At 41.6% G+C, this 27,837-nt stretch overlaps 1 protein-coding gene across 1 annotated transcript in view; it reads right to left on the bottom strand.

The window, feature by feature from the left end:
• TPO (thyroid peroxidase) overlaps positions 1–27,837 on the bottom strand; it is a 202,309-nt gene that overhangs the window by 13,912 nt on the left and 160,560 nt on the right. Inside the window, exon 12 of the mRNA XM_075863906.1 lies at positions 8,369–8,500. Within this exon, the coding sequence (XP_075720021.1) occupies positions 8,369–8,500 (132 nt within the window). The remainder of the gene's footprint in view (positions 1–8,368; positions 8,501–27,837) is intronic.

A 27,837-nucleotide genomic window follows, 5' to 3' on the forward strand; every position in this document is an offset into this window, starting at 1 on the left:
GAGACCATGTGAGGGGGGATGGAGTGAGAAAGCTAAAACATGTCAGAATTGTTGCAGAAATCTGCGCAAAATTCAGAGAATGTTGCAGGTTTTCAAATTCATAGCATTCTCATTATGTTACAGAAATGCTGCAGAGAGACTGCCAATTCTCAAGTCTTATAATAGTCTAGTCACACGGTGCGGTCAAGTCACGGTTTATTGCCGCAATTACTGAAAAGCTGAAACTACTATTGAACTTAACTCCTTAATGCCGAAGCACGGATATATCCGTCCTCAGCAGCTGCTAGTTCGCGCAGGAGGACGGATATATCCGTCCTGTGATGGCGCGGGTACTGAGACTGTACCCACGCGATCAGCGGCAGGAGCACGGCTGTTATACACAGCCTGGCTTCTGCTGCAACTGCCGGAATCGAAGCGCGCGCCGATTCCGGCAGTTTAACCCATTAAATGCCGCTGTCAATAGTGACAGCGGCATTTAATGTGTTTGACAGAGGGGGGAGCTCCCTCTGTCACCCGATCGGCGCCCCCGCAAACAAATCGCGGGTCGCCGTCCGGTTTCCATGACAGCCGGGGATCTAACAAAGACCCCCAGGTCTGCCTTCAGCATCTGCCTGTTAGGCGATGTCGGAGGCATGACCTAACAGATTGCCTGTCAGTTTTACACTGACAGGCAATAATGCTTTGGTATACGAAGTATACCAAAGCATTATATATGCGATCGGCACATCGCATAGTGAAGTCCCCTGGTGGGACAAAAAAAAAAAATGTAAAACAGTTAAATAAAGTTTGTGAAAAAAAAAAATAAATAATTACAGTCAAAGTCAAATAAAACTACTTTTTTGGCCCAAAAAGTGGTTTTATTTAGTAAAACGGTCAAAACAAATCACACATACACATATATGGTATCCCTGCGTTCGTAACAACTTGACCAATAAAATGAACATATTAATTAAACCGCCGGATGAACGGCGTCCAAAGAAAACGCAAAAAACAACGTCAAAATTCTCTCTTTTCTCCCATTCCCCCCATAAAAAATAAAATAAAAGTTAATCTATAAGTCCTATGTACCCCAAAATAGTACTAATAAAAACTACACATTGTCCCGCAAAAATCAAGCCCACGTACGGCCACATCGACGGAAAAATAAAAACGTTACGCCTCTTGGAACGCGGCGATGCAAAAACAAGTAATTTTTTTCTAAAAGGGTTTTTATTGTGCAAACGTAGAAAAAACATATAAAACCTTTACATATTTAGTATCCCTGTAATCGTGCCGACCCATAGAATAAAGTTAACATGTTATTTACGCTGCATAGTAAACCGCGTAAATTTATAACGTGAAAATTAATGCTGGAATAGCTGCTTATTTTCAATTCTCTCCTAAAATAAAGTTAATAAAAGTTAATCAATATGTTATAAGCATCTAAAAATGGTACAATTACAAAATACAACTCGTCCCGCAAAAAACAAGCCGTTATATGGCTATGTCGACGGAATAAAAAAAGAGTTACGACTCTTGGAATGCGACCGTGAAAAAACAAAAAATAATCCTTGGTCATTAACGTGCAAAATGGCCCGGTCATTAAGGGGTTAATGGAACCTGTAAAAATCTCTGCACTTTGCTCCCACAAGTGATGGCTGCAGGAACATATGACTCTATTGGAAAGCAGGAGATCTTCAGGGCTCGGGCTCACCACAAACAGGTACTATAGCAGTGGCGTGGTCTTCCTCTAAGTCGGGACGCCACTGTTCTCCAGTACATACACATCATGGTACACTTTAATGATCAGGCAGATCACTCATAAAACGCTTTGCCTAACCATAGGGGAAACTGTTCACAGCCACATAGTCCTTACTATCCCGGCCCAGCAAAGATCTGTATGATAAGTGCAGGAAGAGAAAGCTGAACGCAGTGAGAGAGACAGGACACATTGCTGGAGGCTGTGGAGGTACTGAAAAGAAACCATTGACACCAGGTATCTGCCCCTCTTCTACCCTAGACCACCAAGGAAGGGCAAATTAACTCTTCCATTACCCTAGACCAGCATTTCTCAATGTTCCTAAGTCAAGAACCCCTAAGTCTATGATCATTAACTGTGCTGCACCTACTAAAAGTATGAGAAGAGTAAGAGTAACCTCTAAGAGACATGACACTTTAATGTTTTGACAGATAAGACCACCAAGAATGGTGGCATTGACCCAACACTACCCTAGACTACCAGGGAAGTAGACATTAACCCTTCCATAAACCTGGACCACCAGAGATTGAAGCATTAATCCCTCCACTGCTCTAGACCACCAGCAGAGCAGGCAATAACCCCTCTACTACCGTAGGCCACCAGAGTAGCTATCCTTTCACTACCCTAAACTATCATAGATGTCTGGATTTGTCTAAAATATTTTTTTCCTTTTTTCGAGTGTCTTAACTTGGGTTCATCCTATAGACCTGTGCATCTTGTAGTCTAAAGATATAGTAAAAAATGACAAGGTTTTTTTTACTACAGTACTCTTATTGTAAGTTACTTTTATGGATTTGTGTGAGTTAACTTTTTACATGCCACTCATCAAGTCATAGTGGTGCAAGGTGAACACTGACTTTTTTTTTTTTTTTACATGATATTTGGGAAGAAAGGTTTAAAAAAAAACAATTGTAACATTTTCAAAAGGATCTCCACCCAACATAGAAAAAGAAGGAACTTCCTTTTAAAAGAAGAACATTTTAATTAAACCATGCTTTTTTGTGAGTGCAATAGTTAAGCAAAGTTTTACCCCCATGTGTACATATAGCCTTTTTATAGATTTTGGGTGATGTCTTTTACATAGGATATATAGACAAATTCTAAATTTGGCAGACACTTTTTTACATGTTTGCCATGAATGTAGCAGAAGAAAACTAAGGCTGTAGTGTACACAAACTATTCATATTTAATAGCAATTTCCTTTTTAATACATAGAATGAGTCATAGAAAGTAAATTATGAACACAGAATTGATTACTCTGGAGATCTCTATCTACCGCCATCAGCTCTACATTCTACCTCATTGATATACTCAGCTTCCCATCTCATTGATGTTACTAAACTTTGATTTTGTCATTCCATTTCTAGTTGTCTAAGGGCTATCTCGTTCATTGATCAGCATAAAACAGATATTATATGTGGAGCAGAGATAATACATTTAATAGTTTTATCTTCTAACAATTCTCTTCCAAGATTCCCCACTTCTAATTTAATTCTGGGTGGAGGAATTAAATCTAGTGTGTACGGTAATTTATTAACTTAAGGACCTTAACTGTAATTGGATTAGTGGAAATATCTGTTTACAAGGGTTGATAATATGAATCGTACAAAGGACTAAATGCCACATTTTTCCTTAACCGCTTCATCGCCTGACAGTTCTGTATTCTTTAAACTTGGGCATATTGAACAATGCATTTGTGCCAGTATTCTGCTGGTCTGCAAATAGGCTGCCAGTTGTTATGTCTCATGAAGGAGCAGTGCTTCTGAGTGTTGGAGAACATGGTAGCAGGTGGTGTCCACCTGTTCTGGAGCTAAGCGCAGGTAAAACTGCAATTTAGGGATGTGCCCAAAGTGGGTGTTTCTGGAGGCTTTGTGGGCATTACTGTGCGAATCAGGGCATGGCTTTAAATGCCCCGCAAATAGTGACTGAAATGACGTGATGTATGGTGATATAATGTACTCACTTATGGTTTGCACCAATCTGTATTCAATTGTAGTGGATAAAGTCCAGCAACCCACTCAAATACATATATAAAGACTATAAGCAATGGGGCCTCCTCATGTCACCAAAACAGCTCTGACCCATCAAGGCATAGACTTCACAAGATCTCTGAAGGTGTCCTGTGGTAACTGGCACCAAGATGATAGCAGCAGATCCTTTAACTCCTGTAAGTTGCAAGGTTGGGCCTCCATGGATTGTACTTGTTCTTCCAGCAAATGCTCAATCAGATTGAGAGGCCGCTGTCATTAGGGAATACTGTTGCCATGTTTAGGTTGCCATAATGTTTAGGTAGGTGGCACATGTCATAGTAACATCCACATGAATGGCAAGACCCAAGGTTTTGCCAGCAGAACATTGCCTTCAAAGCCTTACCTTCTACCTATAGTGCATACTGGTACCAGTTGTTTCCTAGGTAAGTGACACACACATCCCGGCCACCCACATGAAGAAAATGTGATTCATCTGACCAGACCACCCTCTTCCATTGCTTCAGTGTCCAGTTCTGATGCTTACATGCCCATTGTAGGCACTTTCGGGGGTGGACAGGGGTCAGCATTGGCAATCTGACTGGTCTCCAGCTACAGAGCTCCATATGCAGCAAGTGGCAATACACTGTATGTTCTGACACCTTTCTATCATAGCCAGCATCCAATTATTTAGCAACTTGTGCTACAGCAGCTTTTCTGCAGGATTTGATCAGACAGACTAGCCTTCACTCCCCATGTGCATCAATGAGACTTGGGTGCCCATGACTTTTTCGATGGTTCACCAGTTGTCCCTTCCTGGAAAACTTAGTAAGCACTAAGCACTGCATACTGGTAACACCCCACAAGACCTGCAGTTCTGGAGATGCTCTAACCCAGTTGTCACAATTTAGCTCTTGTTAGAGTCACTCAGTTGCTTGCACTTGCCCATTTTTCCTGCTTCTTACACATCAACTTCAAGTACTGACTGTTCACTTGCTACCTAATAAATCCCCACCCTTGACAGGTGTCAATGAAATTAAATAATCAATGTTATTCACTTCACCTCTTCAGTGGTTTTAATGTTATGGCTGATCTTTATATCTATCTCATGTGAGACGTGGCATACATATGTTCCCATTGCTTCTAATTAAATGGTTTAGTTGTTTGACCATACCCATTGCTAATAGGTGCATTTAATCAAGCATGCAACCATACAGTCTCCATATACAAACATAAACATTAGACTGTGGACATTCTGTTTAACCCCTTAGTGACCACTAATACGCCTTTTTACGTGATTCACTAATGGGCTTTAGGCTAGGCTGACGCCTTTTCACGTCAGCCTAGTCTAAGTCCTGCACGGGTCTCCCGTGCAGGCAGGAGCCGGGGCTCTGCTGTCTGATGACAGCTGAGCTCCTGCTCCAACGCCCGCGATCGAAGTTTACTTCGATCGCGGCCATTTAACCCGTTAAATGCCGCCGTCAATAGCGACCGCGGCATTTAACTTTGTTTACAGAGGGAGTGAGCTCCCTCTGTCACCCATCGGCGGCCCGCAAATGCAATCGCGGGTCTCCGATGGGGTGTCATGGCAGCCGGGGGACTGATAAAAGCCCCCAGGTCTGCCCTGGACATATGCCTGTTAGGACGCGCCGGAGGCACGTCCTAACAGATTGCCTGTCAGATTTACACTGACAGGCAATAATGGTCTGGTATACGAAGTATACCAGAGCATTATAGCAGCGATCGGAATATCGCACAGTAAAGTCCCCTAGTGGGACTAATAAAATAAGTCATCAAAGTGAAATAAAGATTATTAATAAAAAGTACAGTAAAAAAATAAATAAAACCATTTTTTTCCATAAAAAGTGGTTTTATTTAGTAAAAGTGTAAAAAAAAAAAAAAAGTACACATATGTGGTATCGCCGAGACCGTAATGACTCCATTAATAAAGTTAATATGTAATTTAAACCGCAAAGTGAACACCGTAAAAAAAAAATGCAAAAAACTATGGCGAAATTGCAATTTTTTTCCATTGCCCCCCAAAAAAGTAATAATAAAAATGAATCAATAAGTCCCATGTACCCCAAAAGAGTACCATTCAAAACTACGTTGATGGAAAAATAAAAAAATTACGGCTCTTGGAAAGCGACGATGCAAAAACAAATAATTTTAGTTCAAAAGTGTTTTTATTGTGCAAAAGTCGTAAAACATAAAAAAAACTCTACATATGTGGTATCGCCGTAATCGTACCGACCCATAGAATAAAGGTAACATGTTATTTACGTCGCATAGTGAACGGCGTCAATTTAAAAACGCATAGAACAATGGCGGAATTTCAGGTTTTTTTTATAATCCCCCCCAAAAAGGTTAATAAAAGTTAATATAAAAATTATATGTACCCAAAAATGGTGCTATTAAAAAGCACAACTAATCCCGCAAAAAACAAGTCCTCATACAGCTATGTAGACGAAAAAATAAAAACGTTATAGCTCTTTGAATGCGACTATAGAAAAACGAATAAAATAGCTTGGTCATTAAGGCCTAAAATGGGCTGGTCACTAAGGGGTTAAGACCTGATCAACTGCAAGGACTATTGTGAAGTAGAAAAAAATAAATAAATATATATATATATATATTTATATAAAACCAAGGAAACCAGCGCATCACTAGTTGCTAGGTCCGTCCTCGGCTCTGTCTTCGAATGATAGAAAATTACAAAAAGAGGCAGCAGTCCAATGGTTACTTTGGAAAGGAAAGCTAGAAACTTTATTCCGATGGTCAGCACAAATGGGTGAAAAAATTATCTACCTTTCCTTCACTGAATAAACCATAGGAATAATTCCCCTTTTTTAATATAGAGTATGTGTGTATATATATATATATATATATATATATATATATATATATATATATATATATATATTGCCAATGGTCTGCAGATAATAATACATAATAATAATAATAATCTTTACATAGCGCCAACATATTCAGCAGTACCGCACAATTCAGAGGAAACATGTACAGAAGATATCAGACATTACATAGTGACAAAACGAATTAACAATTCAAACATCAGAAGTGAGTGAGGGTCCTGCTCAAAAGAGCTTACAATCTATGAGGAAATAATTATTTTTCCCCCGACATCTGCCATCAAGTGAGTCAGGGGGCCCCAATACACATTAGAACTTCATAAACTCATGTTAGACGACGTCCGTGGTAAACTCTTCCATTTTTTTAAAAAAGTGCTCAGAACAAATAATTATATTGTAAAATGTATTGTAGCACTGGGTTTCTTCAGTTTTTTTCACTTGTGTGCCCTATCACTTTGCAGCTGAGCTCTTACGGTTCCGAGATTTTTCTACTTCACAGTAGTCTTTGCAGTTGACCAGGACTCTGCTCAGTGATCCAATTTTTGCGGTCTTTTGCCCACTGGAGCCATTCTGGTTCCCTTAGACAGCAATGGCACTCGAACTGGTCTCCTATTATAAATCATCTGTACTAAGGAAGGACGAGTTGTGCATTCAGACACATTAGATGGAGCATCAGTGTTGTATTCTATAATTTGCTTGACTGCACACTACCTTTTCATCACAACGATTCCTGATATCCTCCTGTAACCCCTTTCATCTACTATTTATTGATGTCCACAGGATCCCCTTATGGAGTCGTGTATCTAATTTCCATACAGGGAAGCACCAACCGTGGAAGGTAAGGTGTCTCTAATAAAGTGTCCATTCAGTGTATATTGATTTATTATGTATTTGTTGGTTATCTATCTATCTATCTATCTATCTATCTATCTATCTATCTATCTATCTATCTATCTATCTATCTATCTATCTATCTATCTATCTATCTATCTATCTATCTATCTGTCTGTCTGTCTGTCTGTCTGTCTGTCTGTCTGTCTATCTATCTATCTGTCTGTCTGTCTGTCTGTCTCATATCTATCTATCTATCTATCTATCTATCTATCTATCTATCTATCTATCTATCTATCTATCTATCTATCTATCTATCTATCTATCTATCTATCTCATATCTATCTATCTCATATCTATCTATCTATCTATCTATCTATCTATCTATCTATCTATCTATCTATCTATCTATCTATCTATCTATCTATCTATCTATCTATCTATCTATCTATCTATCTATCTATCTATCTATCTATCTATCTCATATCTATCTATCTATCTATCTATCTATCTATCTATCTATCTATCTATCTATCTATCTATCTATCTATCTATCTATCTATCTATCTATCTTATATCATACTGAGGCCGCTAATAAGCTGATGTCGGCAGACATTTTCTGCTAAACACTAATCTTTAATTACCACAATGCATATTTCTGGATGGCACGTAAGAAACAGATGTACCATTTGGCAAATTGTTTTCTGTAAACAGAGGTCTTAATTAAAACCCGTAGATGGAATAGTTGGCACTTGGTGGGGAAGTATTTCTTAGAGATCATGCCGCATTTGAGAATAAGGAGATGATATTTTATTTTATGAGCTCGTTGACATTTATTCTTGGCACAATCCACTATGATTAACTAGGGGCTACAGAAGCTTCTTAAGTGAGGGTATTTAATGGAGAGCAAAGCTGTACTAGATCCCAATGCAAGTAAATAATGAAGAGTCGGAATGTATTACCTACACAGGTCTTTTGATCTTCTGCAAGTTCATATGGATCTGAGCATAAACATTGATAGCTGCCCAAAGTGTTGCTACATGTGGCAGAGGAATGACATGGGGGAGTCAGTTCATCGAAACATTCATCGATATCTAGAAATAAAATACAATAATATTTTAGTAAACAAGATAAATATTTCCAAAGAATATTTCAAGGCTTGACAGCATAAAGCCTTCCAAGTAATTGATTCAAGTTCATATAAACGCTTATAACCTTTTATAACAACCACAAAACCATCTCATTCCGCTTAAAGGAACACTCCAGACAAAACTGAATTGATGTGCCTAAGGAGGGGTGGATGACAGTGATTCATAGAACAAAGACAGAATCCGTGCATCATGCAGGAATTATGGGATATAAAGGGATATTGGATGTTTTCAGGATTTCTTTATTGCACAGGTATACAGTAATTGTCAGTGCATCAGGAATTGTCACAGATGTTTCTCTCTATTGCTTGTCCTTGAAGCACAGCTATAAAACAATTATTTGCTTTGTACATTAATTCCCTCAGTATCTTTCCTTTGTTTTCATACCTAATGCCGAGTAACTATTAGGGTATGTTCACACGGCTTATTTTCAGCTGAAAGAACGTAAGCTCCAAACATCTGCCCATTTATTTCAATTGGAAAAACGGCGTTTCGTTCCGAGGGGGCATTTTATTACGCAGCAATTTGAAAAAACGGGACACGTAATATAACGCCCTGTAAAAAGAAGTGTATGTCAATTTTTTAGCCTTTTTGGAGCCGTTTTTCATTGCGTCAATAGAAAAACAGGTCTTAAAACGGCCGCAAAAAAACCCCCTAAAAATCAGGATGTCAGAGGGTAAGTATGGTCATTTTTCTCTTCTGTTTTCCCCAGCAGACATTCCGGCTGAAAAATTACACCACAATTTAGTCCGGTTTTTCAGCCGGAATTCCCTGTGGCCGCCAGAGCGGATACGCTGTTTACCTTTACACAGCATATCTGTCCAGTTTGAACTTACCCTTAAAGCGTAAGTTCACCATTACACTGGTTGTGGTAAATAGCAATAAAATATAAAAATATTTAACTTTGTAAAATATCTTAATGACCTATGACCTATGACCTATTTTGCTACTGGTTTACAGAATTCTGTGGTTAACTAGTGGACTCTGACTACGAACAGTCTCCTCTGTAGTCAGGTTCTATAGGTAGAAGCTCCCCTTTGACTCCTCAGTACACACTGTTCGTTCCAGTGATTGATCTTACAGCTGTATCCTCTCCCATATGTGACACAGCAGGTGAAAATAACTGAAGAACCAGATCAGAAGCTGCAGAGAGAAATTGAGGGCTCAGGAGACATTACAGCTAAGAGTGGTAGGAGTGGGTATGAAGAAATGGCTGCCTCAGTGTAGTAGGGAACAATGTCACACCACAAGGGGAGGCAGGGAGTGTAGTAAGTGCACCAGTACAGTTTTAAAGAGACACAATCACAAAGCAGGATGGAGGGGAATGTTTGTGGCACAATTCACTGAAAGGGCAGTGAGCTCTCATTTTTCTGAGGATCCATTTTAAACAGGTAGATGTTAGAACCTCCCTGATTCTTTTTTTCTTATCTCTCTTCCCTGAAAAACATATTTACACATCTGTCTAAATACAACTGTGGCCATTTCTCCAAACAGAATTGTGGTTACTTTTCCCCAAGTTTGAAAGTGACATCGAGAGACGGAGCCAGGAGAGCGGTCAGTCTTCTACAGACTTACCGTATTTTTCGGACTATAAGACGCACCTGACCATAAGACGCACTCAGGTTTTAGACAACAGAAAATAGGAAAAAAATTATTTGTTAAAAAAATATATATTCTGTGTCACTACATTCTGAGAGCGATAAATAATTTTATATTTTTTTCATATTGGCACCATTTTTTGGTACATACAATTTTTTTGATCACTTATTTTTTTTCATTTTTTAAGCGCTAAGGTGACCAAAAAAGTATTTTGAGGTTTTACATTTTTAAACTCACCGTGCAAGTTAAATAATGGTATAATGTAATAGATAGGACTTTTACAGACGCAGCGATACCAAATGATTTTATTTTTTGCATTGTGCTTGGGGAAAAATGTTTTGTTTTTTTTTTTTAACTTTTAATATGTTATTTTTTACACTCCTGAAAATGTATCTAATGTTTTTTTTTACACATTATATTAGTTCCCCTAGGGGACTTGAACCAGCAGCCACTTGGCTGCATGTGGAGTTACTGAAACAGCGTAGCATGTGGAAATACTGAAACAGCGTAACTACGCTGTTTCCCTAACTCCTATAGTAGTGAATGGCAGTTACGGAAGCAGCGTAGCATGCGAGTTACGCTGTTTCTGTAACTACTGTTCAGTTCTATGGGAGTTAGGGAAACAGCGTAGCTCAGCGAGTTATGCTGTTTCAGTAACTCCACATGTAATCAAAGGGCCGGGAGAGCACAGAAAGCTGGAACAGGGTTTAGGGGGCCCCGTTCTAGAGATAGGTGCCGGTCCCAGAGGTGGGATCCTGTGGCTATGTCATAAATGTCCTTCATAGAAAAACCCCTATAAATGCCGCGGTCGCTATTGACCGCGGCATTTAACTAGTTAAAGGTGTTTGCCATAAAACACATGTAGCCCCTATCCACAGGATAGGGGCTACATGTGAGTTCGCTGGGGGTCCGACCACTGGGACCCCCAGCGATAAGGAGAACAGGGGACCGAAAGTCACCGAGAGCGCTACATGAGAAGCCTGGACTTCCGGGTTCTGTGTCCGGCTTATCTGTTTCCACAGCTACATAGAGATCAATGAAGAGCCGCTCTCGCATGCGCAGAAGAATCCCATTGATCTCTATGAAGCTGCCGGACACAGAACGCGGAAGTCAAAGCTTCTCATGCAGCTTCTCATGCTTCTCATGCAGCGCTCTTGGTGACTTTCGGTCCCCGTTCTCCTTATCGATCACACATGTATCCCCTATCCCGTGGATAGGGGATACATGTGTTTTATGGCACAACCCCTTTAAATGGCCAGAAACAGCGAGATTGCTGTTCCTGGCCGTTAGAGCAGCGTGTCCGCTGTAAAACAGAGCTGACACCTGCAGTGTATAGAGCGAGCTCAGCGCGTGAGCCCGCTCCATACATCACCCCCCTCCCCCGCTCCATGATGTGCCAGCACGTCATGGGTCGAGAAGTGTTAAGATGCCGGGTCCCTTGACTGCGGAGTATAACATGCACAGACTTTTTAGCAGGATTTATTCTTGCTAAAAACTGCGTCTTATAGTCCGAAAATTCTAATTAGTGAAACCAAAATTCCATTTAGGGTAAGTATACACAAAGTGTAAATACTGCAGTTTTTTCCTAATGGAATTAGTTGCGGAAAATTTGCAGCATAATACAGTAGCAAGAAAGTGGATGAGATTTGAACAAATGTCTTGCACGCGCAGCGGAAAAAATGCTTAGAAATTGATCTGAGGTGAGGTTTTTATAATGCGCAACATGTCAATTGTGTTTACGTAATCGCTACATATTTGTTGCGGGTTTTCCCCATTGATTTCAATGGGGAAGTAAAACCTGCAACAAATAGCAGATGTTGTGTTTATTTGCGGCAGAAAAGCAGTGATTCCGTCGCAAAAAACTAAACTCAGAGAATTTCTTTTTCTATACTTACCCCGTATTCTGTGTTTCTTCATCCAGGACGGCCTCCTGGGATGACGTTTTATCCCAAGTGACCTCTGCAGCCAATTACAGGCTGCAGCGGTCACATGGGATGAAACGTCATCCCAGGGCTGCAGAACGTCAGGATGTTGGAGGGACGCATCACCATGATAAGTATCCTTTTTTTTTTCAGTGCACTTTACCACAATTTGATGCAGTTTTTCAGCCGAAATTCCCTGCGGCGCACAGGGTGGATACGCTGTGTGCTTTTCTGCACCGTATCCGCCCTGTGTGAACATACCCTTAGGATATCTTCCCTTTAACATATACACCGCGTTCCAAATTACTATGCAAATGTTATTTTTCACTGATTTTCCTAAATAGTCGATGCAAATGACAGTCAGTATAATCTTCAAGTCATCAACCGTTGGAGTATAATGCGAATTTTATTGAAAAATCTCCTAATGATAACAGATTTTTTTTTAGAAGTAAAAAACTCAAAATGCACTGTTTCAAATTATTTTGCACAACAGAGATCAAAACATTTTAAAGGTTGTAAAGAGAACTAAAATCGTTATTTGTTGAATTTGCAGCATCAGGTGGTCATATTTACAGAAATCAAAAGCTCTTTCAATAAAAAAAAACTTAACAGGCCAAGTTACATGTTAACATAGGACCCCTTCTTTGATATCACCTTCACAATTCTTGCATCCATTAAATTTGTGAGTATTTGGACAGTTACTGCTTGAATATCTTTGCAGGATGTCAGAATAGACTCCTAGAGCTTCTGTTTCAATGTGAACTGCCTCCCACCCTAATAGATATTTTGCTTGAGGATGCTCCAAAGGTTCTCAATAGGGTTGAGGTCAGGGGAACATGGGGGCCACACCATGAGTTTCTCTCCTTTTATGCCCATAGCAGCCAATGACACAGAGGTATTCTTTGCAGCATGAGATGGTGCATTGTCATGCATGAAGATAATTTTGCTACGGAAGGCACGGTTCTTCTTTTTGTACAACGGAAGAAAGTGGTCAGTCATAAACTCTACGTACTTTGCAGAGGTCATTTTCACACCGTCAGGGACCCTAAAGGGGCCTACCAGCTCTCTCCCCATGATTCCAGCCCAAAACATGACTCTGCCACCTCCTTGCTGACGTCGCTGCCTTGTTGGGACATGGTCGCCATTCACCAACCATCCACTACTCCATCCATCTGGACCATCGAGGGTTGCACGGTACTCATCAGTAAACAACACGGTTTGAAAATTAGTCTTCATCTATTTCTGAGCCCACTGCAACCATTTCTGCTTGTGAGCATTTTTTAGGGGTGGCCGAATAATAGCTTTATGCACACTTGCAAACCTCTGGAGGATCCTACACCTTGAGGTTTGCGGGACTCCAGAGGCACCAGTGGCTTCAAATACCTGTTTGCTGCTTTGCAATGGCATTTTAGCAGCTGCTCTCCTAATCCTATTAATTGTCTGGCAGAAACCTTCCTCATTATGCCTTTATCTGAACAAACCCGTCGGTGCTCTGAATCAGCCACAAATCTTTTCCCAGTACGATGATCACGCTTAAGTTTTCTTGAAATATCCAATGTTTTCATACCTTGCCCAAGGTATTGCACTATTTCACACTTTTCGGCAGCAGAGAGATCCTTTTTCTTTCCCATTTTGCTTGAAACCTGTGGCCTGCTTAATAATGTGGAACGTCGTTCTTAAGTACTTTTCCTTTGATTGGGCACACCTGGCAAACTAATTATCACAGGTGTCTGAGATTGATTACAATGATCAAGACACAATACCATCCATGAGTTTAATTGAAAAACTAATAATTAAATGTTTATGACACTTAAATCCAATGTGCATAATAATTTGGAGCACGGTGTATGTACGATAATTTTCTGCAGGACCTGATTCACATAACACAAATGTACTGAGGTTAAGGTCAGGATAATAGACAGAGTTTTGATGTAGTTTTTGGCTGTTTTTTTTTTTTTAGCCAAACAACACTGGACACACTGGACACTGAATCCACTACTGTCTTTGGCTCAAAAAGATCCCCAAACAAGGGTGTAACTAGGAAAGACTGGACCCCATAGCAAACTCTTGGCTGGGGCCCCCACAGGTGCCACACGCAGCCCCCTCATAGATAGTGCGCCCTGTAGATTGTGTATACAGCCCCCCTGTAGACAGTGCTATACTGTCCCGCCTGTAGACAGTGTCACAACCCACTTGTAGATAGTAAGTAGCGCCCCCTACATCCCCTTGTAGATAGTGCCATACAGCCCCCCCCTGTATATAGCGCCATACAACTCCCACTGTATATAGTGCCACACAGTCCCCCTCCCTTGTAGATAGTGCCACACAGCCCCCCTTAGTAAATAGTGCCACACAGTCCCCCCCTAAGTAGATAGTGCCACACACAGACCCCTGTAGATTGCGCCACACAAAGCCCCCTGTATATAGAGCCACAGCCCTTCCCTTGTAAATAGTGCCACACAGCCCCCCTTAGTAGTGCCACACAGCCCCTTGTATATCGTGCCACACAGATCCCCCATGTGTATAGTACCACACAATTCCCCCATGTGTATAGTGCAATACAGCCCCCCCTTGTATATAGTGCCACATAGCCCCCCAAGTAGTACAAGGCAATGGCACATCCGAGAAAGTTGTATCAGCCAGACGGATGTCAATCAAACATGTAAATGTGGGTTTGGAGGCAGGACTATGTGACTCTTCAGGATAGCGGCACTGCCCCATGACCCTTTAATGAGCAAATAGCATATAGTGAGCGCCATTTTAAAAGTTGATTTTATAGATTTTGCTGCATCTGAAAAAACATACATTTGAAATATTGTCAGGTCATGTATTAACGCAAGGTGGCGGTTCAAGGGGTTAAAACTACCAGACGGCTTCCCATTATATATATAATGAATTGAAAACAATTCCTTCTGCCCTGCAATTTGTTATTAGAAATATATCCTATATAATTACAACTCCAGAACCTAGCACTGACATAGATACATCCCCAGAACCAAGTTCAATACATATATACAACACCAGAACTAAGCTCAGTACACATATACAGCTCCAGAACCAACCTCATACATATATACAGTACCACAACCAAGTTCAGTACATAAATACAGCACTAGAACCAAGCTCTGACATATATACAGTGCCACAACCAAGCTCAGTACATACAGCACTAGAACAAAGCTCATACATATATACAGCACAAGAGCCAAGCTGAATACATTTATGCAGCACCAGAACAAACCTCAGTACATAAATACAGCCCAAGAACCAAGCTCAGTACATAAATACAGCAACAGAACAAAGCTCAGTACATATACACATCCACAGAACCAAGCTCAGTACATATATACAGCACCAGAACCACGCTAAGTACATAAATACAGCACCAGAACCAAGCTCAATACATAAATACATCCCCAGAACCAAGCTCAGTACATATATACAGTACCAGAACAAATACAGCTCAGTTTAGTGCAACCCGTGCCATATAGGTTTGTCCGGCGTAAAACTACAGCTCCCAGCATGGCCCGAGCAATGGTAAAGACATTCTGGGAGATGCTGTTTCACAAAAAAAATAATCATACCACCCATCATCTCGCTGCAGATCATACATTGACTACAGTACTGATTAGAGGCAGAATAAACATTTACATTAAGTGACTCACCGGTGACACCTCAGATTCTAGTTCTTTTTCTCTTTTCTTCTCCCTCCGGTCCACACCTCTATGATGGATTTCTCCCGGCCACAACCCATTTCTGCAGTTTTACGCTCAGCTGTCTCCAGCTTCTCACTTTTAAAACATTTCTGCACCTACAAACGAACATTAAATTCTCAACACCTCTAAATATAATAGCGCCATAAGCTGCACCTCTAAATATAATAGCGCCATGCACTGTGTCCCTGATTATAATAGTAACATACACTGTCCCTCACACCATGCCCCCATAGCCCCCCTGTAGACAGTGACCCCCATAGAGCCCCTGTAGATAGTGCCCCACCAATAGCCCTCTGTAGATAGTGCCCACATATGGACTCCAGAGTGGCAAGGCAATAGTGCTAACCACTGAACCACTATGCTGCCCTACATATAGCTTCTGCTATAGATAGTGCTCCACATATAGCCAGCCGCTGTAAACAGTGCCCTACACATAGCCCCCTGTAGATAGTGCCCCACAGGTAACCCACCCCTGTATATAGTGTCCCACTTATAGCCCACCCCTGTAGATAGTGCCCTACAAATAGCTCCCCCTATAGATAGGGCCTCACATATAGCAGCAACAAGGTAAATAGCCAGCTCACCTCCAAACAAACCACCGATCCACAATTAGCACATGGCAGTATCAGGCACGGATAAGTCCAGAGCAGGACACACACAGGGATAGAGGGAGAAATTCCAGCGATACAAATCCACTGCAATGTAATAAAATCTTTGCTTCTTTATTTCAATATTTAAAACATGCACGGCATTACCCAGGAACACAGGTTTCGCTTACCCGTTTCGGATAAACATCCTTAGTCATAGCTAACCTCTGAAGGAAGCTGGAAGCTTTATAAAGGTGTATTAATGAACACCTGTTAAAAACAGCATGTTCTTGTGCAGAGGCGTAGCTAGGTTCTCCTGCACCCGGGGCAAAGATTTAGATTGGCGCCCCCCCCCCCCAACTCTTTCCCGACATCTCCTTCCCCCTCGCCATGTTTTCTTTCCCTACCAATCAATGAGATGTAATTTTTTTTCACAATTTTTTTAATATAACTCGAGTATAAAAGCATTTCTACATTTTACAAGCAATATAGTTCTATAATGTAATTAACATAAAAATAAATTAAAAGAAAATAAATTAAAGAGGCCACACACATTCCCCTGTAGATAGCGCCACACACAGCCCCCCTTGTAGATAGTGCCACACACAGCCCCCTGTAGATAGCGCCACACAGCCCCTCTCTTGTAGATAGTGCCACACACAGCCCCCTGTAGATAGTGCCACACACAGCCCCCCTTGTAGATAGTGCCACACACAGCCCGCCTCCCCCCTAGTAGATAGCGGCACACTCCCCCCCCACCTTGTAGATAGTGCCACACACAGCCGCCTTCCCCCCTTTTAGATAGCAGCACACTCCCCCTCCTTGTAGATTGTGCCACACACAGCCCACTGCCCCTTTGTAAATAGCGCCACACTCCCCCCCCTTGTAAATAGTGCCACATTACCCCCTTTTAAATAGCGCCACACTCCCACCCCTTGTACTTAGCGCCACACTGTGAACAGACCGGTGAGCGGTAGCCTACCACTACCACTCTCCGCTCTGGCTGGTGTGACTTACCGGAGGAGCCGAGGAGGTCATGCGGCGCAGGCAGCGGCAGAGCTTCTTCTGACTAGGGTCGGTGACAGCCAGGGCCGGCCTTAGGCTGGATGGCGCCCTGTGTGGGACTCTCTATTGCCGCCCCTTACACAAACCAAAAATGAACCACATATATGGACACGCTGCAACATATATACTGTACATACATAAAGATAGATATTTAGACATACATGCAAATATACTTACACACATTCTATAATACATACACACATTTGGAATACATACATACAGGTAAATATATAGACGTACAGACACATATACACACACCGGCAGATAAATACAGAGACAGAAACATATACAAATACATAAAAGGCACATATATACAAGCACAAAGACACATTCACAAACAGACCCATATATACGCACACAGGCACATATGTACACAGCACAGATAATGTAGTAATGTTACCTACAGTCCTATGTAACAACACAGATAACACAGTGATAACTCTCTGAGTACAGATAATGTAGTAGCTGTTGCCTGCAGTCCTATGTAACACCACAGATAACACATTGTAGCAGAGCTGAGATTGTAATTTAGCACAATGTGTTATCTGTGGTGTTACATAGGACTGCAGGCAACAGCTACTACATTATCTGTAATCAGAGTTATCACTGTGTTATCTGTGGTGTTACTTAGGACTGCAGGTAACACTACTATCTGTATTTAGAGAGTTATCTCTGTGTTATCTGTGGTGTTACATAGGACTGCAGGTAACATCTACTACATTATCTGTACTGTGTAGCAGAGCTGAGATTGTAATTTAGCACACAGTACAGATAATGTAGTAGATGTTACCTGCAGTCCTATGTAACACCACAGATAACACAGAGATAACTCTCTGAGTACAGATAATGTAGTAGATGTAAGAGACAAACACATGCAGAGACACAGACAGACAGAGACACAGACAGACAGAGACACAGACAGACAGAGACACACACACACACACACACACACACACACACACACACACACACTCAATATGTCTCCTTGCTGACAGGTCAGGACGGGCTGTGTGTGGGCGGAGCTTCCTCTTCTGCTCGTCAGCTGTGTGTAACAGCACAGCACAGAGCACAGGCAGATGCAGGGAGGCTGCAGCACGGGAGTGGACCTGTCCCCTGACCTGAGTCATCTGACCTCATGTCACTGATGTGAGGTCAGGTGACTGGACTGGTCCACTCCCTGGCCGTCACAGACCCCAGTCAGAACGCCGTAATGTCCTGGCTCTTCCTAAGCTGCTGCAGGTGTCCGACATACAGGGCGCCTATCAGCAGCGGTCAGCTGCTCTTCGGCGCCCCCCCTTCCCTATCCTCCGGGTTGCGCCCGGGGCACATGCCCCGACTGCCCCCCCCCTTAGCTACGCCCCTGTCTTGTGTCTCAGGTAATTGCACAGAGAAGTGAGTGCAATGATGGGGTTAACCTCTATAGAAACTCCCAATCATAGTAGACATGGAATAATCAATAGTGATATATTAACCCCTTAATGACCAGCCTATTTTAGACCTTAATGACCAAGCCATTTTTTACGTTTTTCCATCGTCGCATTCCAAGAGCTATAACCTTTTTATTTTTGCGTCGACATAGCCGTATAAGGTCTTGTTTTTTGCGGGACAAGTTGTACTTTTTAATAGCACCATTTTGGGGGACATATTATTTATTGATTAACTTTTATAAACTTTTTTTTGGGGGGGAATAGAAAAAACCCTGAAATTTCACCACGCTTTTTCGCGTCTTAAATCTACGCCGTTTAACGTGTGATATAAATAACACAATAACTTTATTCAGCGGGTTGTTACGATTGCAACAATACCAAATTTGTATAGTTTTTGTATGTTTTACTACTTTTACACAGTAAAAACGCTTTTTTTTCAAAATGACTTGTTTTTGTGTCTCCATGTTTGAAGAGCCGTAACGTTTTTATTTTTTCGCCGATGCGGTCGTATGAGGGCTTTTTTTTTTGCGGGAAGACTTGTAGTTTTTATTGGTACCATTTTTGAGTAGATGCGACTTTTTGATCTCTTTTTATCACATTTTTTTTAAGTCAGGATTCACAGAAAACAGCAATTTTTCCATAGTTTTTTATTACATTTTTTACGGCGTTCACCGTGCGGGTTAAATAATGTAATAGATTTATAGTCGGGGTCGTTACGGATGCGGCGATACCAAATATGTGTAATTTTTTTACTTTATTTTGGTTTTATAATAGTAAAGCATTATGTATGGGGAAAAGCTGGGTTTTTCATTTTTTTTCAATTTTTTTTTTTTAATTAACTTTATTCAACTTTTTTTTCACTTTTTTACTAGTCCCACTAGGGGACTATAATATGTGATTCTCCGATCGCTATTATAATACACTGCAATACTTTTGTATTGCAGTGTATTACTGCCTGTCCGTTTAAAACGGGCAGGCATCTGCTAGGTCATGCCAGAGGCATGATCTAGCAGGCATTCGCTCCAGGCAGACCTGGGGGCCTTTATTAGGCCCCCGGCTGCCATTAGAGACACAGACACTCGGCGATCTTATCGCCGGGTGTCGGTGGGGAGAGAGGGAGCTCCCTCTCTCCAAAACCACTCAGATGCGGTGCACGCTATTGCGCACCGCATCTGAAGGGTTAAACAGGTGAGATCGATACTAATATCGATCTCACCCGGCAGAGCAGGAACGCTCCCAGTCCTCAGCTGCCTCTAGCAGCTGAGAGCAGGGAGATTTGACGCTCCCTGCTCTGTTTACTTTATCCTGATGCAGTGCCGTAAAAAGGCATATGCATCAGAATAAAGCCCGTTAGTGGCCGCCGTTAAAAGGCGAATTGGCGGTCACTAACGGGTTAAATCATGTCTTTTGTTCATACCCTAACATGGGTATGAACAAGACTGGATTTAATATATCAGTTTTGATTATTTATAGATTATTCAGAGGTTATATAGCCCACCTCTGTAGATAGTGCCTCACATATAGCTTCCCCTGTATATAGTGTCCCACATATAGGCCACCCCTGTAGACCATGCCCTACATATAGCCCCCCTGTAGATAGTGACCCACAGGTAACCCATCCCTGTATATAGTGTCCCACATATAGCCCACCCCTATAGATAGTGCCCTATAAATAGCTACCCCTATAGATAGTGCTCCACATATAGCCCACCCCTGTATATAGTGTCCCACATATAGCCCACCCCTGAAGATAGTACCCTACATATAGCTCCCCCTGTATATAGTGCCCCACATCCCCACATATAGACCCCCCTGTATATAGAGCCCCCACTGTAGATAATGCCAATTACAGTTTTAGTAGAAAAAAAACCAAAACTTTACATACACACCCTGATCCCGTTCCCGTGCCGTCCGGTGGCAATGCAGATCTGCTCTTTTCTGAGCAGGTCTGCTGAGGTTGAGCGACGCAAGAGGCGCGTCGTTGAAAGGCGCTAATTGGCAGGGCAGAATGAGTTGCCCCATCAATCAGCGCCTTTCAACCATGGAAGTGGCACGATGACATCCTCGCGCCGCTAGCATCGTTGAAAGGCGCTGATTGGCGGGGCTTGTAATTTTGCCCTGCCAATCAGCGTCACAGAACGTGCCCGGCCATTCAGCGCGAATGCATGTATTCATACCTGCGTGCTATAGATGCAAATAAAATTACTGCAAGTGGGGGTGGCTATCGCTAGAACTGGTGCCCCCTCCGGTGCTAGCGACGCCACCAGGCATGTGAGGGCCAGTGCCGCCCGGCCCATAAATGTTAGAGGCTCAGTAGCGTGGGACCCGTAGTAGCGTCGTAACCGCTGTAGCAGCCATAACTTCTGCTAGTGGCGCCACCCAGCACATGGGGGGGGGGGGTCGTGTCGGCGTTTGCACTGGCCCCCCTCATGCCATGGGCCCCGTAGCAGCTGTTATGGCTGCTACAGCGGTAGTTACGCCACTAGCCACACACTGTATCAAAGCTTAATGTGTGATCCTGGCCTTACATTATGATAACACACGTTTTTTGTGTCCAGAATGCTCATTTTGTCATCATTTTGCCTCTGTGCTGACATAAAATTGTTGCCGCTTTTCATATTATAATCCAAACAATGTATAAAACAGATGTCACCAATTGTAATCTGTAGTCATCTGTTGTTATTTTCAATCCATATTTAGATGCTTGAAATAGGAAAACAAATAAAATAAAAACAATAAAATTATAGCAATTTAAAAATAAATGAATGCAAAATGACACAAAATTATTGTTACATTACATAAGAATATTGTAAGTGTGGATATAGACTGATGTTATTTACCACAATTATTTCATCCATACTCATTTCTAATGCAAAAATAAATTGATTAAATCACTGGGGCAGATATATCAATAGTCTTAAATTTAAACAGCTTAAAACTAGAAAGAAAATGAACAAAATTTATCAAAGTGGCTCCTGTTGTATAATAAATCTGGTGTATCTGGCTAGATAAGCCAGACAGTTATCTAACTTTACGCCACCTATTGGTTGGTTTACTTTAGACCATATTTTTGTGCAATTAATCACATTTAAGCCACACTTCTTTTCTCTAAGCCATGTCCACTTGTCTAGTGAGGCAAAAAAAGTGTCTAAAAGCCATTAAAAAAAATGTGGTACAAGGCATGTACACCAGTTTTTTGTCTCAATTAGAGCCTAAATTCTGGTGCACTATGGATAATTTACTAAGACTAGCATATAATATGCCAGTCTTAAACAGAAGCGCCACTGGAGTAAGATGCACAAAAGTTATCGTATCAATGTATCAAGATTTATAAAAATCCATTTGTATGCATCTTAAGGTCAGTGATAGGGTTGCTGTGTTCTGAAAAGATCAGATCACATATCTATTCGATGAAAAAAAATAATCAAAGTAGTGATATCCGTGCAGTGATAAACAGCCACAGATGAGTACTTTGCACCTGTCATTCTCTGTATTTTGGATTTTATGTGGTACAAAAACTAGCAGTAAAGGAGCTGACTAGGGAGCTCATCATATAATTGAAATTGAAGAAAGCTGTCAGTGAGGCAGGCCAGGCCATAAAAACTCTTCAAAATAATCAGTACACTCAAACTCCTGTTGACTTGTTCACTGCTGGATTATAGTTAAATCTCTAAAGATCCATCATCTGTGGCTTTTTTAAAAGCTAATAAATTATTGTGAATGATGATGATAATTGATTATGATGATGATTGATCACCGTGATTGATGATGATGATTATGATGATGATAATAATGATGAATATTTTTATTAGTAGTACTATTTTGTTCCAAAACTGTTATGTTGTTATGCTTAAAAAATATACTCCACATAAAATTGGTGTACATTGTAAATTTTATCTTAAATGGTAACTAACCTTTCAACAAACTTTGCATAAATCAATAGTATAAGCGGATATAAGTAACTTTGCAATATACTATATTAGAGAAAAATGTCTCTTTCTCCACTTATCAGGTTCCTTTCCTCCCTCCCCTTCGCCCTCTCAATTGTTTAATTACTCTGAATTTACAGATTTTTTTTATCTCCTGAAGATGGGTTATCAGCTCACTGAGGGATCAGGATATAGCTGACCATAGAAGTCTATGGAGAGGGGAGGGGGAGGAAGGAGCAGAGTGAGAGGAAGATAGACACAGACACAGAGATGCTTCTGCAAATTCTAGTGAGTGTTAGATCTCATCCCAGTGCTGGATTCTCAGCTCCACAGCTAATTACTGCTGTATAATCTCTTCCATGCAGCTGCAGGTTCTCTAAATATGTGATAGATATAGGAAAGCAGGATTCTCCTCTTCTCTATGTGCAATGTATAGAAGACATGATAGCAAATAAGATCCACCCACTAACTCAGAGAAAACGGAGAATTAGAGATAAAGCCTGCAGAGGGGAAAACTGCTAAATAATGCCATATACAAGTCATACAATGGCCAGAAATAGTGTTATTCTCCATGCACACACATATGACAGCTTATTCTGTAAAGTCACCTGAAAGGTTAGGTATGCTACAAGATGCTTTAAAGGACACCCAACAGAAGTAAATTAAAAAAATACCCTTAAAGGCATATCACTAAGATATGTCATCACTTTCTGATTATTGGGAGTCCGACCCCCAGAAAGGTCTGGGTATATCAGCCTTAATTCAGACATTTGAAAGGAGACACAGGAAAGGGGTAAATTCAGGATTGAATCCTAGGGAGAAGTGGAAAAACAGCAGAATGCAAAGCGCTGCAAATTTTGCCTTATATGAGCACACCCCTCGCCAGTACCTTAACCCCTTAACGCACCATGACGCAACTGGTTTGCCCTGCATTAAGGCACCATGAAGTACAGTTACGTCATGGTGCTTTTCCGTCACCATGTCAAAACACATGGTGACAGAACAGTGACATCGGCTGTCGTAGACAGCCGACAGTCACTGTGACTCGTCGGGGGAACAATTGCGGCACGGCGATGCCAGCGATCGCTGTGATTGGTCAGTCAGTAGAGACTGACCAATCACAGTATTGCAGCATGGTTACCCGGATAAAAGAGCCGGGTAGCCACGCTAGCCAATCGTCAGTTGGCAACAGGAGGCCTAACAATGGCGCCCCCGTCTTAAAAGGTTTCCGGCCGCAGAAGAAAGATGGCGGCGGGCTCAGAAACTGAGCCTGCGCCATCAGCCGATGGATGTCAGCTGTTTGTTACAGCTGACATTGTGCTGTAACAGCAGGGAACGGAGCTAGCTCCGGTCCCTGCCATTAACACCTTAGATGCCGCGATCCCGGAATCTTAGGTGTTTCCAGGTGACCGGCATCGCTGCGATGTATTCGCACGGATGCCGATCGTTACTATGGGAACCGGAGGCCAACAATTGCTTCCTGGTCTCCCACGTACAGAAGCCTATTAGGCCCCGCCTGGAGGCGGAGCCTAATAGGCTTGCTGTCAGTGAATAGCTGACAGCTCTAATGCATTGAACTATGTGGTAGTGCAATGTATTAGAATAAAGATGACAGGTGCAGGTCTTCAAGTCCACTAGTGGGACAAAAAATGAAACCGTTAGAAAAGTACACATATTTGGTATCAGTTCGTCCGTAACGACCCAAACTATAAAACTATAATGTTATTTTTCCCACACGGTGAACACAGCAAAAAAAATTAATAAACAATGCTAGAATCACTATTTTTTTGGTCACCATCCATCTAAAGTATAGAATAAAAAATGATAAAAAAAGTTGCACATACCGCAAAATATTACCAATAAAAACGACATCCCGTCCTGCAAAAAACAAGTCCTTACACAGCCTTGTCAACGCAAAAATAAAAGTTATAGTTCTCAGAATATGGTGACACAAAAAATATTTTTTTTTTTTAAAAGAGGGATTTTTTTTGTGCAAACGCTGCAAAACACAAAAAAACCTATATACATATGGTATCGCTGTAATCATATCGACCCGCATAATAAAGTAAAATATCTTTTATAGCCTAGGGTGAACACCGTAAAAAAAACAAAAAAAAACATTGTCAGAATTTATGGTTTTTGGTCCCCTTGCTTGCCAAAAAAATGGAATAAAAAGTGATCAAAAAAAAATCGCACATACCCCAAAATGGTACCAATGAAAACTACAGATTGTCCCGCAACAAATAAGCCCTCACACGGCTCCGGTGGTGAAAAAATAAAAAAGTTCTGGTTCCCAGAGTATGGCGATGAAAAATGTGCAGAGTGTTCCAAAAGCGGATAAGATCGGGCGCCATTTATCAGTGCAACACCGGCCACATATCTGCGGATTATTATTTATTTGCCGCATTATTATACCCTTTTATGCCCTGATGTACCCCGCACAGATTACATATGCCCCCACATAATAAACTGAAATACCAGCAAAACCCCTAACAGAACAAATACCAAGCAAAATCTACGCTCCAAAAGCAAAATGGTGTCCCTCTCTTCTGAGCCCTGCAGCGTGCCCAAACAGCCGTTTACGTCCACAGATCTGGCATTGCCATACCTGGGAGAACCCGCTTAACGTTTTATGAGGTATTTGTCTTCAGTGCCAAAAACTGGGCACAACATATTGTGCACTAAAATGGCATATCAGTGGAAAATTGCAATTTTCACTTTGCATCATCCACTTGGCACTAATTTCTAATGTAAAATTACCTTTGGGGTCAAAATGCTCACTACACCCATTAAAATGCCCTATGGAGTTGTAGTTTCCAATATGGGGGTCACTACTTGGGGTGATTGTTTTACTATTTGACTTCCGAGCCCTTCAATTGTGGGCCAATGCTGTGAAAAATCACCAAAATAGACCTTAAATGCGCATGGTGCTCTTCACTTCTGAGCCCTGTCTTGTGCAGGCAAATGATAAATGCCTTGAGGGGTGCAGTTTCCAAAATGTGGTCACTTCTTGGGGCTTCCACTGTACTCTGGTACCTCAGGGGTTTTGCATATGCGACATGGCGCCCAAAAACCAATACAGCAAAATCTGCATGACAAATCGTGCTCCTGCCTTTCTGAGCCCTGCCGTGTGTCCAAACAGCAGTTTATGACCACATGTGGGGTATTGCCGTAATCGGGAGAAATTGCTTTTCAAATATTGGGGTTCTTTTTCTCCAGTATCCCTTGTGAAAATGAAACATTCTACAATTTAGTGGAACAAAATGTAGATTTTCATTTTCACAGCCTAATTTCAATAAATTCTGCAAAAGACCTGTGGGGTCTAAATGCTCACTATACCCATATATAGATTCCTTGAGGGGTGTAGTTTTCCAAATGGGGTCACTATTGGGGGGTTTCCACTGTTTTGGCCTCTCAAGGTCTTTGCAAATGAAACATGGCACCTGAAAATCAATCAAGCAAAATTTGAGCTCCAAAAGCTAAATGGTGCTCCTTCCCTACTGAGCCCTGCTGTGGGTCCAAACTGCAGTTTATTACCACATATGGGGTATTGCCGTACTCAGAAGAGTTTGCTTTACAAATGTTGGGGTTCTTTTTCTCCTTTATCTTTTGTGAAAATTGAAAAATCTGAGCTAAAACGACATTTTATTAGAAAAAATGTAAAGGATCTGCCAAGCACAGCTTCTGTATCTATGCCCATAGGTAATTAGTCTGCACCTGCTTCTATGTCTGTGAGACTGACTCCTTCTTCCACCACTCAGGATGGCAGGCTTAGGAGTGGGAGAGCCTATCACAGCCTGGCTAGACGGAGCTAACTCCCGCCCTCTGTCTATTCATACCTGCCTTTCCTGTTCCTCCTTGCTTGTGATTCTTCTCTCTTGGTTTCCTGTCCCTGCTGCAGCTTCTTGAACTATTTGTCCCTGCTTTGTATTGACCCTGGCTTGCTGACTACTCTCCTGCTCTGCGTTTGGTACCTCGTGCTCTCCTGGTTTGACTCGGCTCATTTACTACTCTTGTTGCTCACGGTGTTGCCGTGGGCAACTGCCCCTTTTCCCCTTAGTTTCTGTGTTCCCTTGTCTGTTTGTCTGTCGTGCACTTATTGAGTGTAGGGACCGTCGCCCAGTTGTACCCCGTCGAATGGGGGGCGGGTCATTGCAAGTAGGCAGGGACTGAGTGGCGGGTAGATTAGGGCTCACTTGTCTGTTTCCCTACCCCCATCATTACAAAAAATGTAGATTTTCAATTTCACTGCATAATTCCCATAAATTCAGCAAAAACTGTGTAGGGTCAAAATGCTAACTATACCCCTAGAAAAATTCCTTGAGGGGTGTAGTTTCCAAAATGGGGTCACTTTTGGGGAGTTTCCACTGTTATGATCCCTCCAGGGCTTTGCAAACACGACATGGCACCGAAAACCATTCCAGCAAAATCTGCGCTCCAAAATCCAAATGGCCCTCGTTCCCTTCTGAGCCCTGCCGTGTGTCCAAACAGCAGTTTATTACCACATATGGGGTATTTCTGTAATCAGGAGACATTGCTTTACAAATTTTGGGGTGCTTTTTCTCCTTTATTCCTTGTAAAAACTAAAGGATCGTATGTTTCTTCAGAAAAAAAGTAGATTTTCATTTTCACAGACCAGTTCCAATAAATTTAGCAAAAAACCTGTGGGCTAAAAATGCTCACAATACCTCTTTAAAAATTCCTTGAGGGGTGTAGTTTCCAAAATGGGGTCACTTTTGGGGGGTTTCCACTGTTTTGGCACCACAAGACCTCTTCAAGCCGGACATGGTGCCTAAAATATATTCTAATAAAATAAGGCCCCAAAATCCACCAGGTGCTCCTTTGATTCGGAGGCCTGTGTTTCAGTCCATTACCGCACTAGGGCCACATGTGGGATATTTATAAAAACTGCAGAATCTGGGCAATAAGTATTGAGTTGCGTTTCTTGGGTAAAACCATCTGTGGTACAGAAAAAACTGTATTACAAATGAATTTCATTAAAAAAAATGAAATGAGTAAATTTTACCTCTACTTTGCT

This window comes from Rhinoderma darwinii, chromosome 4 (assembly GCF_050947455.1).
Source record: "Rhinoderma darwinii isolate aRhiDar2 chromosome 4, aRhiDar2.hap1, whole genome shotgun sequence".
Taxonomy (NCBI): Eukaryota; Metazoa; Chordata; class Amphibia; order Anura; family Rhinodermatidae; genus Rhinoderma; species Rhinoderma darwinii.